Source organism: Hermetia illucens, chromosome 2 (genome assembly GCF_905115235.1).
Source record: "Hermetia illucens chromosome 2, iHerIll2.2.curated.20191125, whole genome shotgun sequence".
Classification (NCBI taxonomy): Eukaryota; Metazoa; Arthropoda; class Insecta; order Diptera; family Stratiomyidae; genus Hermetia; species Hermetia illucens.
Window position 1 is genome coordinate 61649014 of NC_051850.1, and position 15135 is coordinate 61664148.

Consider the following 15135-nt stretch of genomic DNA (forward strand, 5'->3'; position numbering starts at 1 on the left):
TGTTGAGATAACTGCAAATTTTAGACAGGGTAGCGAAAGCGGATCTAGCACTGTTGATGCAACAGCGTTCACGAAATCGTGGAAATAAGCCGGATTTGTCAAGAACTGCGAAACTACTGATGAAGTGCACGCTAGGCGATTACTCATGGACAAATACTGTGAGAAGCGTTGCCCTCTTTACATTGCATTTTTGGATCTAGAAGAAGCGTTTAATCGTGTATCACACGAACTCATTAGATATCCTCTACGACAACACTTAGTGCCAGAAGAACTCATGCGCGGGCAAACTGCTCTCGACCCGAAAAATAAAGTTCGAAATGTGGTGAGTGTATCAAAACCGTTTCATGCCTCTGTTTGCGTTCATCAAGGAAGCGCCCTTGACCCACTCCTCTGTTTTCTTGTTATAAACATTGTCACACGGGACATCCAACGTCCAGCGCCCTATACACTGATTTATGCAGATGATGTTTTCCTAGCGTCCAATAGCAAAAATCATCTCGAGCAACTCGTCCAAAAATTGAATGATCGTTTCAGGCAACACATTCTCAGACTGAATCTGAATAAAATTGAATTTTTGACAACTGGTCTCCATGAAACAGGCACGATCACTGTCAATGTCAGTTACCTGCCCAGAACTGAACGATTTAAATATCTCGCGTCAATGCCTCAAGCAATGGAGAACTGCGTATGTTATTGCTTCACGCATTAGCACATTCTGAATGAAGTAGCGTTCCACAATTGGTGTTGACGCGACGTATTAACGAATGTCTCAAATCTAAAATTTACCGTAATGTCGTCGTGGTGCAACCGATCACGACGAGCCGACCACGCTTGTAGACGGAACAAAAACTGAAGAAAGAGAAGAAGTCAAATAGGGACTTAGCTTTCGCTATAATAGCAGCCTGGCTTAAAGATATTTGCCACTGGTTCGTATCATCTATATCATTTTAAAATGTACGTTCGGGTGACTCCTACACATCAATCCCTGGACTGAACACTGTAAACGATTTCAAATGTTTACTTTAGTTTTATTGTTAAAATTTTTCACTTCTATTTCGACATTTTTTCAGCCGTTATACAATTGATCATTATCCGGTCAGGGTTTCGTTTTTCATATAACATTGCATGCCATAAATCTGCTAACAATCTATTTGCACACATGCATTAAAATTGGCTGTGTTAATAATCATTTTAAAACCATTTGTAAACACAACCCATTTCAAACATAACACGCATCTTATATAAGTTAAACATGGATTGCGTTAAAAAAATTGTTTCAGGGCTAAGCCTCACCTTCATTGAGTCGTTGTTTATTAAAGACTGACTAAATCTAATTACAATATTAACTTATTTCCTGCATTAAGTTGATGCGGACTTAGGACCCCCTTCATTCTCAAAACGAATATTAACTTATTGCCTTTGATTGCGGTGGAAACGGATGTCAGCAATTTTTTTTAATTTGCTCAACTGCAATGGACTCCCCGCTTTAGAAACAGACTATATGTCGTTTACGAAGAAATAGTACTTCCAAATATCACTTAATTATGTGAAAGAACAATCCGAAACAAAAGGTGTAAAAACAGCAAATATGTTAGATTATAGCTTGGGAATTGAGGGAGTCCTAAGGGTTGTGCTTCGCTCCTCATTCCTAAGTAAACATCCAAATTCCAAAAATTATATGACTTGCGGTTTCGTCTAGGGCAGAAGCAACTCATCGGACGGTGCCGCAAATACTACTTGTAGCCACTTCGGTCACGCCGCTCTCAGCGCAAAGGTGAGGCAGTTTCTGATGAGTTGCCTCTGCTCTTTGAAAACGCAAATATACTAATTAGAATAATAGCATATCCACCGATGCCTTCAAATATATTATCTATTTTACAAATGTGAAAAGTTAAATTAATGCAAATTTTGGACACATTGTTGGGTCGGGGCAGGTGTGAAATGCTTCCGGAGGAGTTTTCTCATTAGGGTAGCAAACGTCAACAGTACTCGTCGACCGTTTTTCTTTTGAAGGTTTTGTAGCGAAAATGAGAGTTCGAAATTCTAACTTTTAAATTTCGTCATGAATTAAAAAACGATTTGATTAAGTTGCCTTTCCACAAGATGGATTCCAAATTTGGAGAAACAGGTAAAAATACAGTCGAGGAGTTTCTACCGTTCGCACTTGAATCAACATCTGAAGAAGTTGGAATTAGGACTCAAACTCAAACTGAATCCTTTCTATGGAGATGAGATATGGCCGTTGAACAGCATGGAAAATTTGAAAATTTCACAATACGAAATGCCGAAGAGTAGTCTCGTGGAGCAGATTTTTGGAGCATTCAGGGTGCCAGATAATGAAGCTAATGCAGGAAGTAGAAGCCGCGTCAAAAAAGTTATCGAACGTCTAGTTTAACTTTCACCTAGTTTGAAGTGATAAACGCAGATATGTTTCTAAAATCAAACTGCGCAATTCTAAGAGCATTCCTAGATGCTATCGGCACGGATTTTGTTGTAGAAATTTATACACTCAATAGCTGAACAACTGAAAATATGTGGTTGTTATGCGCTACTTGGTGGGATATAGCGCGTCAACCATACAATCACCACGTCAATTACACGCATCGTACAATGGACCACAAAAATGCGTCTCAAATGACGCCGCTAAGTGCTCTTGGGGCGACCCTCTCGTCGGCCATTTCGACATCCGATTCGGTGCCACCGTCGGCCGAAACCACAAGTTTGTTAACGCCTTCGATGCTCTGCCCATTAATGCAGAGAATGACCCGCCAGACTGAGAATTTTGGTTTTGTTGGTGTTTATTTGCAGTCCAACTGTACCTGCCTTTCTTTCCTATCCCAGAGCCATTTGGCCAAGATACATGACCCGATGAAAAACAAAATATGTCATTAGTGTGGTGGAGATGTTTGAGAAAAGATGTCATCGTCCATTGAACCCCTCCACCTCCTGCGGAAAAGGCACCATGAAGAACGTCATCGGAATGCTTCTCCTGGGTAGAGCATACCGGACACATTGTCTATATAAGGAATGTGTTGATGGGGTCAATGCAGGAGGCTTGAGAAGGGAAACGAGCAGCCCCTCTTTTAATAAAGCTTTTGAGGTGTCCTTTGCTGAGTTCTAGGATTAATTTAACTGCAATTTCTGCGAAGTCACAGAGCACGCGGATACACCTCCAATTATCGCACTAAAGGCGGGTCCCTTCTTTAGATACTTAACGATCAACCCTTTCTTCCACTCTCTGAAAAAGGTTTTAGATTTCCACGATTTTCATACCGTGGAAGTAACAGATCTGAAAAAACGCGGTACACACTTCTGAATTCATTCCATTCTATGGCATCTTCCGCTTCCTTGAACAGCTCAATAACAAATTCCTTTTTGTTACGACACACACTACACGAAATTTCCCGGGATTTCGGTCGGTATCAAAGTTTGAACGCGTCACGCTCGCAATCCCTTTCGTTTTGCAATCCGGTTCCACGGTTTTGCAGTCAGCCAATTATATGCTAATCCCTTTCAAGGTCCACGTTAAAGCCTCTCTTGTTACGCACATGTCCGATCAAGGTGTTCTCTGAGTCCACCTTGGCATTCAGATCATCCACAACCATCAAAATGTCACCTTCAGGAAGCTTCTCCCGAATTGCATGAAATTGCTCACTTAAACAATTTTTCTCCACTCCACTTTTTGGAGAAAACGGGCATTGTGAGGACCCTCAATCCCGTTTTCGAGGAAAATTCGCACATTCCAAAGGTCGTAGCTGAGGTTGGTCCTTATCCGAAGCATTCTCCACTTCTCGGTAGCAATGAGAAACTGACTTACATCAATCCGTCTAATCAACTTTCAAAACGATATTTAGCAACCCAGTTGCAAATGCTTATGATGGGGAAAAGAAGAAGACTATGTTCGTAATTAATAATATAAAACTTGTATTTATAGCTAACAATAATATTTAGTTTTCGTATTTTAACATTTGGTTTTATAAGCGAACGCGTAAAAGATACTGCATGGACATTTTATTTTAATTAATTACAGGTGATTGTACATTGATCAGCGCTGCGGCAATTTTAACGACATCGCTTAGTAAGTCTACGGACTGAATCGGAATCGCTGCATGGGGCTTCAAAAATGCAAATTCTCTGAATTGTTTAACTACTCGTTCAGTATGGATTCTCAAACTCGCTATTCTATTTGTTTCTTTCACTTGCTCTTTCGTTGGCGTTCCGTTGTTCCTGGCAGTAGGCGACCTTACAAGAACGCATCCTTTCTCCCCTTGCAAAAATGACTCTAAGTGGTTGAATCCTTGATCGGCCATGATGTGGCATTTTTGTGGGAGTACATCAAGAAATTTGCTGTTTTTGACTATTTCAGTATCCGAGCATCTCCCGCCGAAACCTTCGGAAACGAAATTGATAAAACCATCAGGCGTCGCAGAAATGAGAAATTTGGCCGTGTTGCATTTTTTGTAATTGGACCACGTTGACGCCTGATGTAATAAATTGCTTGGTTGCTCGATTTCAATTTCAAGACAATTTAGGATCGATTGCACCTTTTGGTATTGAGCGCGGAAAGCCAGAGGCAATGCTGATTGGATCCTTGATTTTGAAGGCCAAAATACCAATCGCCCGAAAAAGTGAGCCATGATTGGAACAGTTGCACGAAATAGTTTAGCGGCTTGTTGCGCACTTATGTCATATTCATCCCCAAGAATATCAAAAGGAAGATTGTTTTTTATCTTCTCCATTGTCAATATTATGTTAAAAAGTGGTATTTTTGCAGATCGCGATAGCAGTTCAAGGAGGAAAAACCATTCATCAGTGACACCAATGTAAATTTTAGGCTTTTTCGAAATACGTTCAAGTCGTCGTTCGGAATTTCTAGAGATCGATCCAAGGAGTTCCTCGGGGATTAATTCGGGGGTGCTAACAACGCTCGGCACATATTCGTATACCGCATCTGCCACCGAGGGGAATGATCCATCCTGCGGTAAAATAGTCGATTCCCTGGGAGAATGTTTCAACGACGAACAGGATTCCACATTTTGCACAGGAACAGGTATAGCTTCTTCGGCATGCTGAGACTCCTCTGTCGCAGTCCAAGCATTGCAGACCTTCACTCGCCTCTTTACCGGGGTGGTGATGGAAGATTTGCCAGCCACCGAAGCATCGGATTCGCACTGAGAGGGATTCGAATCTTCGGCTGGTTGAATATTCTGCGGCATCTCTTTTGTGGCATGATTCGTGTTAGGTTTACTTTTTTCTTCCAGCATGTTTGCCAAGATCCGCTTCCTTTGCAATTTTGCAGCTGCAGGTCGGATTTCGGTAGGGTGAGCCGTCCTGGCCCGGTCCTTTTGGCATGCAAAAAAGCGAGGCAGGACCCCTGCCTTCAAAAAAACTCTACAAGTGGGTCTTAATGAGAATTTGATGTAGTTCTGAAGGTCTTCCTTCAACTGAAAGATGAAAAATGGATAATAGTGTCATAAGAATCAAGCGGAGTCATAATTGTTAATTAAGAGAGTTTATAGAGGCGGCTTTCTAATTGTAGCTTGCAACGCTCATGCTCGCGATCCCGGGGGTTACCCTTTGGCATAATCGTTTTGGTTGGTTGAAAGAAAATCAGTAGCTCTCCTACTACAATCAGTACTATTATTGGGTATATGCATGCATTTCGGAGCAACTTGTTACCTTCCTACGCTGAGGAAGCGAGCAAGCGTTCCAGAAATGCGAGCATATACACAATAATAAAACTGATCTTCGTTAGCGAGTTACTGTTTTTTTTTTGGCAGAGCATGTTCAAAATGTTTTAGCCAACTTAATCAATGGCAGTGTACTTCTATGATTTCGTCTCTTCCAGAACCACAAAGCAACTAGCACTTTGGTCGTCACGAGTTAAGCCCGCGAAACGGAAGTGATCTTGGACCCATAGCGTTGCGAGCGCTAAGTAGCAGCCACCTAAAACGTTAACTTACATCGAAATGATCCTCGCAACAATGTAAATCCGATTTTAAAGAAGCTGGACTTCGGCGCGCAACGGCGATCCATTTTTTTCGAATTGTACCTTTCGGGACAGGTAAAAACAATTTCCACGGGGTTTTTACGGAGTTACTTTCGCAACAGGGCACGAAACAATGTTTCGGCGTCTTCCTTGACATTTCACCGACTAAATTGACTTTGACAGTTTGATATTTTGATTTGCAACCACAAGCCGCCGTTCTGCTGAAGTTTGTTGACTAGACTTGTGACGTCATACACCATGCGCGGGGTTTTCAGTGCGTTCGAATTTGGCTGAAATTTAAAATGCTGATAATTAAAGAGAAAAACCTTTTTTGTTTTGAGAAACTATCTTTGAGAGTTGAAGAGAAATGATTGCCATCATTGAAGAAAATAAGGCTTTACGTACAATTGGTCATATTAGGGATTTATAGAAAATAAGTTCAGTTTTGGTGCCAAGGACTACTTTCTTTCGAAGAAGATAATAGATTCAGATTTATTTATTGAGCAAAGAAAAGAAATACATGTGCGGTACAAAAGGAATAATAACTTAAAAGCTCAAGCGTGACCAATTAAGTATGCAACGCTAACCTACGGAAATATCCGGCCTAGCCGGTTACATGTTATAAAGCGAAAAGGTGGTGCATGTAAGTACTCATTTGACATAACATGTGCTTAAGCCTAAGAATAATTTATAACTTACAACTAAACAAATATAACACAAAATAGTACTCCGCACTGGAAAGCGGGAAAAAATAAGTTTTTAGGCCCCGGTGGACAGGATTGATCGACGGAATTGGATTAAAGCACAGTCCTTTCTCAATGGTGGTAGCATTCTGAGAAAGGGCTACCTTTTACTCGATTCGGACCTGTGCAAGGACAGTGACCCAAGGCGGGAGGGAGGAAGAGGACTGTAGGATTGCGGGGCATGTATTGTGGAGCCTAATTGGTAGAAGGAGGGACCTTAATTTAGGGAAGAAGTTAATGCTTGGAGGTATTACATATTGTACAGGCTAATTAGTGTCTATTGTCTTAAACTGGACTAAGTAAAGAAAAATAATAAAAGGTGATCTACACCTGCGCGGGGATTGACTGCCAGAACATTGGACTTACGCGTTTAGCCTCTGTGAAAGTTCGAGGAGGAGCTTTGATAAAAGGAGGGGATGAAGGAGGGAGGAGAGGCGTGATGTTTGAGAGGAGAGCCACCCCTGACACCTAGTACCTCTGCTCGCGTAACAATGCATTGTGTTTAGCGAGATTTTTTATCAGCGGGTTAGGGTGGGACAGCCACTTTTTTAGTCTGACGCGCGACAACTTGATCATGTGCGGAATTATGGGGCAAACCCCGGAAAGGTTGTACAGGAGAGAGTTTTTGTGAAATTTTAGGTTTGGCCTTCTGTATTTGGCCGTGCATTTCCTGAGTATCGTCCTTTCAAAGCATTGGAGGGCTTCTGCTACGTTCGTTGACATGGTAACCCATCCTGGGAAACCGTAGGTCAGGATCGGACGAATAAGAGTTTTGTATAAAAGGATTTTGGTGGCAGGGAACAGGACCCGGGATGAGAGGAGGTTTTTTAAGGCAGCTGAGGCCTTAGAGGCATTGGCAATAGCGGATCTGACGTGAGGGTTGGATTTGAGCTTGTTGTTGAGGGAGATTCCCAAGTATTTAATGGTTGATTTCGGCTTGAGAGTGTGGTTAGCAATGCGTAAATTCAGGTTTTTGCTTTCTGGCACTGTACGCCAGTGGCACTTCCCACCGGGGTTTCTGAAGCAAATAACCTCAGACTTAAGAGAATGCTGAGAGATTGGACGAGATTGTAAAGCCCTCTAGGAAAGAAGATCCACGAGGAAAGGATGGTACTCCCGCGTTAATGATATCCGCGCTAAGAAATGGGCCTGACTGGGGCCAATCGAAGAGCACTTTGCCGTTTTCGTTGTTAACTGAGTCGCCCCAAGATACGTGCCTTGCGTTGAGGTCACCGCCGAGGATGAAGGCGTCGAAACTGATGCGATTTTCCAGAGTTCGTCCAGAGTGGGAGTGAGGTGACGACCTGTGCGGCCCAGGAAGTAGAGAGAGCCGATTAGGACCCGGAGGACGCCACCACCTCTGACAGGAAGTCTGACTACTACTAACAGGCAGTTTGACGCCAGTGCAGCCGATGGGATACTAATTTCCCTAAGTCTCGCTTTGACTAGTATGGCTGTGCCTCTGCCCGCGTCGTTGCGGAAAGTACTGTAACCGGGCGCATGTAATTTTACGTTGGGGGCTTCCTCCAGTCTGGTTTCGTTTGGCAGAGCGAGATTAGGATTGGAATCCTCTAAGAGCTTGCGGAGAGCGAAACGTTTGTCATTAGAAATGAGCGAATTAGTGTTGAGTGTGAGCACCTTCATTTTGGTTGTCTAGCAATTTGCAGAGGAATTGTAAGTACGCTTCGGGTTTGTTTTCAAGGGGGAAACGCAGATAGTTGTGATAGAAGTCGGAAATAGTGCTCCACAGCGAGGAGAAAGAGATATTGAATAGAGAACTCGCTTCCATGAAGAAGCCCCTTGGAATGGAAGAATGTGCAGGCGATAAAGGGCTAAGGGTTCTTGTTCGACTCCTGACCACTGCGGCAAAAGACGAGGTCAGTGAGGGAGGGGCGGTCCAGTTGGCATGAGGCAGAGTGTTAGGCTGCGAGACGCGAACAGGCGAGGGTCTGTCAAGGTGGGGGAAGAACGAAGCAGATCGAGAGTGCGGGATGCTTTTTGCTCTTTCTTTGCGCTGGATAGATTCCAGCCTGGATTTCGAGGTTCCGGGACGTGCGTGCGTCGCTTCGGGGCGATACTCGTTGTCAGAGAGAAGATAAAATCGGTTTTTGTTCGCTGGGGCCTCGTTGTCCCAGATGCCCGAGTTTGTTTGTTTTCGTTTGAAGACAGACTTACCTGAAGCAAGTTTGAATTCATCTTGAAAGCCTTGGATGTAGCTAACGCAGTCATTTGCTTCACCATGGGCAGGAATAACGATGATCGTAAATTTGGCAACAGCGCATAAGCCCGATCTGAACACAGTCGAGAGCAATCGTCAGAACGAACCATGCGCTGATTTTGATCTGCTCATCTGTTTCCAGCTTTCAGCTTCACGTTGTTGATTTATAGGCGTGACATCGGTCGGAATGTTAGTCGCGAAAATGTTATATAAGGTTAGCCCTGAAATGGATCCTTCCGGTACTCCAGAGGTTACTGGCAACAGACCAGAAATTTCATTTTCCAGGCTAACAAGGAAGTGTCTTTTCTTCATAGAAATTTATCGAAAATCTAATCATCGGGATGGAAAACTCTTTTTCTAATAATTTATAGATAAGTGCGTTTACCCATATACAGTCGATGGCTTTTGCTACGTTTAAGGCACATGCTACCGTTGGTTTATGGCTTGAGGTTAAGACGGGTGCTCACGGTGTCTTCGAGAGAATTATATTTTCGAGGTCATAGTACTGGACTAATTCAAATGTCAATTCAAATGTCCATTGCTCCTCAAAATGTTCTCCCATGTTTGATAGAATGAGAATATGCCCAAAGTTGTTGGTTCGTGAGAATTACCTTAGGAATTGAATTTTTAACTATGTATACATGGAACTGTCATGCATTCATCGCTCTTCATATAGGGAAACAGAAAACCTTTTATACCCAAAGCTTCTAGCTTCCGGTTCCCAACTTGATTCAAATTTAGCTTCTTTTTCAATTCTGATTTTAATTTGCGCCAGTTAATGTGGGCCAAAGATGTTATTGTGGTATTAGCCGCTTTTGCAACCGGTAAAATGAGGACAGTTTAAGTTCAACTGGTTCCTGGTTGCATCTTGACTTTCGGGGCTGATTGATAAATCCGACAAGACCAAGGTAGATTGGCGTCTGAGAATCGTGGATCCATTTAAACAGGATTTTTCCATTCTAATTAACGCTGAGTTACATTTGATATGGGCGAACGCCATCAATATCCGTCTATAATAAGTGGTTCTAACAATCGCCTCCACAGCGAAAGAGATGAGCAGGTTCTCGATGAAAAATTTTTTAAAATCATAGTTTTTTTCTGACTAAAAGGGTAGTGTCGGTGTTCGAGTCATTTCATCTTTGAATGAAACTCTATCATGCAGTTGGGCGTACCAAATCAGGGACGCAGAGTACTTATTTAACCATATTTAATTTTATAAATTCAAAATCTGCTAATGAGTTGTCTCTGTTCATTATTTTGGGTCAAATTTTAGAAAGCGTTGGAAAAAGGGGTAGAAATAGGTTGGGTTGCAATTTTAGGAAGAGATCCTTTACCGGTTTCAGTGTCAGAACCATCCGGTTTGGTCAAACTTTGTGACAACTGTATCACGGTTTGCTTGGCTCGTCTCATTTCCTTTTTTTATTTTGCCAGTTTCCCTTCTGGCAGCCATATCTTTATATGCCGGACACACGCAGTAACTGGCGGAATGTCCTATTGGACCCAAGTTACAGCAGTGTGGTGTTTCGGTCTTTGGTCTTGGACATTTTCCACGAGGATGGCTTTTTATACACTAAATTCACCTGTGTATGATCGGCAAGTTAGGGAGAGAGCCTTGTTTTGCCAAGAGAGTTGCCACTCATTTAGTGTACTTTGCTATTATTCAGGAACAACCTCCCCTCTTACGCTTTTACATGACTTTATGCTCCTTAACAAGAAGGGAAACGGGAATGACTCTCACACCCGCAAAGCTCTACGTCTTTGTACTTGCGCAAGCCGTTTAGGATACACTGCCTTGCCAAGATCATCAAGCAGAAGAGGCTCATTAAAAGACAACTGACTTTAGTTCGAAACTCCAGCTGCAGCATTGCCCGCTACTCTTTGATTTGCTTGACAAAATTCACCTTTGAGTCGAGCATCAATCCAAGGTACTTAACCGTTGGTCGTGACTCAATTCTCGTACCTCTTTTTTAGTCGGGATGACTACTTCGGTTTTTCCAGCGGAAAGCTGAAACCATGAGCAGTCATCCGTCCGTTTACCCGATTCATGAATAGGCCAAGTCTGCTTCGCGCCTGTACAGCAGTGCGTCCGGCAACAAGTACTGCAATATTGCAAATTGTCTAGGGTGGCTAGAATGTCTTTCTTACGGAATTAATAGCATTTCTGACAGCAAGCGTGCCAAACCTACAAAGTGGTCGGCATGCAAATCACAGCTCAGGGTCTCCTTTCCCCCTGCTGATCACCGCAAATCTCGCCACATTCCAGCGGGAAGGAAATATGCCTTCTTTCAAGTAAGCTTTGAATGCGAGCAGTAGTTTTGATCGAAAATGGAACACCAGTTTGTATACCTCTACCGGAATACTTTCTTTATTTTCATAGAATGAGTAACACTGCCTCTTTCAACTGTTTTATAGAGAAAAGTGTAACCTGTACAGGGTGGGCAGGGAATAGTGCTCGTACAATACAAACCACCTGTTCGAGGTTAAGTGTTTTAAGGGTTTCCGTAGATTCCCCAATTTGTCGGGTAACCAGCTTATAACAAAAACTCTACGGATCCCCATTCACCTTATCGACTAGGTGCTGCCAGCAGCGAGATTTTCTTTTATTTGTCATGCTGCGAAGTATCCTCTTGACTGATCTGTACTCTGCCATTGTGCTGTATACCTCCACTCGTTCGTTGTGTTGAACAAAGGAGTTTTTGACACTCCTTTTGGAACTCGGCAATCTTTGCCGTCCATCATTTCAAAGAGGTTTTTTTTTTTTGTTTAGAGGTTGAGGAGGCTTAAGTCCGCATCCACCTGATGTCGGACTGGCCCAACCCACTCTCAACTTTTTTGGTTCACGGACTACTTTTTCCGGACTTAACAGCCAAGTATAAAAAAAATTAAAAAGCGTCGAAGACGGTAACGAGGTAACTCGTCAAACGCTGCCTTCCGGGGCAGAGGTAAGGATGGTCTGAAGTGTTGCCTCTCAGGGCAGCCTCATTCAAGTGCCCTGGCATTGAATTTACCACCAACCAGGATTCTGCACTCCGCGCCTAAGACAGCGTCTTTCAGAGTATCACGCCTGCGTCGAAAGTCCAGCATCGTCTCATTAATTGTTAGATAGACGTTGAAAAACGTTACCCATAAGGACAGAATCCAAACAAAGCTATCCCGAAGCACCTAATATCTCGGGGTGCCATGAAGCTGAGCCCTTGTTCCGGTACTATTCACTGATGAGCACTAGTCAGCTTTTATCTCTGCAGCGAATTGCGCAACTCATGAGCAGTTACACTCCGGTGCATATTGGCCTGTAGGATGCGGATCATTTTAACCGGCTCCTACCTTTTTCCAATTCTGCTCTGAAGACTGGACATCCTTCCGAGTTCGCAATATCTACAATGGTCTCACCAGGTGCGTCACCATCCTTGTAGAGGACCAAACTCTCACTTTCTTTTTAGATATTTGCTTTATGACACACCTAACCTGCGGCATGCTGCCCTACTGCTGCAACGTGTGCCCATAATCTTAGTATCTATAACAGTTGGTGGGGCTGCCTAAATTCGTATCCGACATACTTCCCAAGCGGTTCTGATTTCACGCGGTTGAGAAGTGTTATCCGTATTATTCGGGTACTTCCAAGTCAAGATCTCGAATTTCTAGACAACACGTTGGTTTTAGGCTAGAAACCAGAGCTTTCTCTCCCAATAGCCCTTTGATCCCCGCCCAGAACGTAGCGTTGTTTGTTGTCTTCAGACCTAATTCGATGAGGATTATTCCACAATTTTCAGGATTGATCATTGAATGGATCTCACCGAGATCGTGTTCGTCTTGGCTTTAGGCAGACGACACGGACTGTTTTTGCCTATTGTCCCTGTTTTGCCTTCTTTTTTTAGCCTTAGAGGATACCAAAGTGAAGTCTCCTTCAGATGTGTCTTTCTGCTTCCATTTTTTCTCCAGTTCACTCTCCAGTAGACTATTTGCAATCCGTTTGGCACATATGGTACTCTTAGCAGGCGGTGCGGTTGCTATTTCTGAGGCTCTCCCCCTGTAGAAGGAAATGCAATCCAGGAGCTCCTCCAGGTCCACCAGCCCGTTTTTTACTGGACGAGCCTTGTAGACCGCATGTGCTCCACAACTGTCGTGTATTTTCTGATAAACCTTTTCTTCGGTTTTCGCAAGTAGAGTCGACTGCTCTCCCAATTGGCTTATATTCAAAGCCATTTGTTTGCTTTTTTCCGAAACAGCACTGCAGGACACTTGAGTTGCCGTAACCGCCCTGTAAATCCAGTAAATCTTCCCCTTGAAAAATCTGGTGAAAGAGACGACGAAATCCTGATTAGATTTGATGGAAATATCTAGCACTGGCAACTGCGATTGCAAAATGTGTTATCTCTGCCTCAGTATTTGCTCTACAAAAATGCTTGAGCCGATTCGAGAATTTGAGCCTTCCAATTTAGGAAAGCCAAATTATTGTTGTAAATTTGCCCTGATAAAAACCTGAGGCAATTATCTACAAAAGTGACTTCTCCATATGTGTGTTCTGCAACGAATCACGCTAATTATCTGTTTGCATACATGCTTGCATTATTTTCATTTCATGTTGATATTCCATTTTTTAAAAACAGTTCCTTCCCCAATTCTAATGATTTTAAAATATGTTGTTCAAGATATACCCTAACAATTACTGAATGTATTCGTAGTAAGTCAAAGCACTTGTTCCTTGATCTTATTTTTTTACATTGAGTGAATAATAGAGGAACGAGGGCTTAAAATATATGCACCGAAAGATGTAAAGGGTCTCGTATTTAGAAACTAAACAACCGAAAAATCTGAAAAAATTTACAATGATGCATCTATGCGAAAACTAGGCCCCAAAATACATCCCATTCCGATACCTGCTCAAATACCTTCATTCTAGAAGTACAAAATTGGACACCATTATACGTAACAATATAATACACAATTCTGGAAAGTTTGAAGGAAATGCAACTATTGTTAACAAAGAAGAACATAGAAGCCAAAATTTGTTTTTAAAGTGAATTTATCATAATCTAAGACGTGTATAATGTCATGGTATATAAAGTGAACTCATATCAACAGCGGAGTTGAATATCTTGGAATATTTTGCATTTTTAGCTATATACGAATGGGAAAATGTAAATAGAAAATTTCTCACACAAGATGAACACAAAACCTTTAGACCCGAATCGTCGAGGTTCCGATATTCTCACTGGTTTTATACTTGGGATTTGGCATGACCATGAGAGCCATCTACGCATTTCCATTACCTTCTCCCGGCTCCTAAAACTCGTTTCCCGTAGTTGTTTTTTGACTCCCCTGAGTAGTAAAATAAAGTCTGGGAGACAAATCAGGTGAATTCGTTGTGTTTACTAAAAAAATTACCGATAATGGTAACATTGTGCTGTTATGGTTTAAAACCCAAGTCGTTTATCTACAGAAAATCACGCATTTTTATGAATTTAATGCCCAAATAATACTTCTTGTTCATTGTCTGACCATCTGATAAAAATCATCATGCACACCACTTGATGAAAGGCGCTTGCCTTTCTTTAGAATTGAAATTGTGGATCTCTGCATCAACTAAACCACAGAGATTGTGATTCAATATAATTTTTAAATTGTAAAAAATCCAAAATATGTACGTGGATAAATGTGTCCAGCACGGTGTAATTTTCGTAACAGTTGAACTATGACGTAAGACTTGATTCGCTTAGTAGAAGTGCCCCGAGGTATTGATTCTGGAAACTTTTTCATCAAGATAGTATATGGAGAGAGATAGATCATTAAAGTAGAGATCTTATTTTTATAGGAAATTGGACATGCCGTATTTGAGTTCTCAGAAATCAATGAAGTTATTTTTATATCTGGTCTCCATTGAAATGAAAAATATGGAGACGCGCCCCGTTTGGCATAGAGCAACAAGTTATTCAATTGGTGTTGGTGTACACACTACAATAACGAAAGTACTGTGAGGGGTCGACATTTTTTCCACTTTCCACGAAACTAATTCTTTGAATGAGATAGTCTCCTGATAGAAATGTTAGTGACCGAATATGGCTTAGTAAGCCTGGACGAATTTATGGTAGAAATTGACAGTGTTAGAGAAGCAGAGAAATGATGATATGGAACTGCCAAAAGAAGATGGGCATGTGTCGGTTTTCCAACAATTTGTAAACCCCTCC

The 15135-nt window shown here is 42.2% G+C and overlaps 1 protein-coding gene across 1 annotated transcript; it reads right to left on the reverse strand.

Moving 5' to 3' along the window:
- Positions 1 to 3900: 3900 nt before the first annotated feature.
- Positions 3901 to 6159, reverse strand: LOC119650324. The gene is made up of 2 exons (XM_038052980.1): positions 5964 to 6159; positions 3901 to 5444 (listed from the first exon to the last, which is right to left on the reverse strand). The coding sequence occupies exons 1-2, from the start codon at positions 6144 to 6146 to the stop codon at positions 4017 to 4019; spliced, it is 1611 nt and encodes a 536-aa protein (XP_037908908.1). The 5' UTR covers positions 6147 to 6159; the 3' UTR covers positions 3901 to 4016.
- Between the last annotated feature and the right edge of the window lie 8976 nt (positions 6160 to 15135).

Excerpts from the sequence above, each read along its gene's own strand:
- LOC119650324 (XM_038052980.1), bottom strand. The coding sequence starts at position 6,146 with ATGTCAAGGAAGACGCCGAAACATTGTTTCGTGCCCTGTTGCGAAAGT. Across the intron at positions 5,445-5,963 it reads GTTGCGAGGATCATTTCGAT|TTGAAGGAAGACCTTCAGAA; the intron begins GTAAGTTAACGT and ends TTCATCTTTCAG.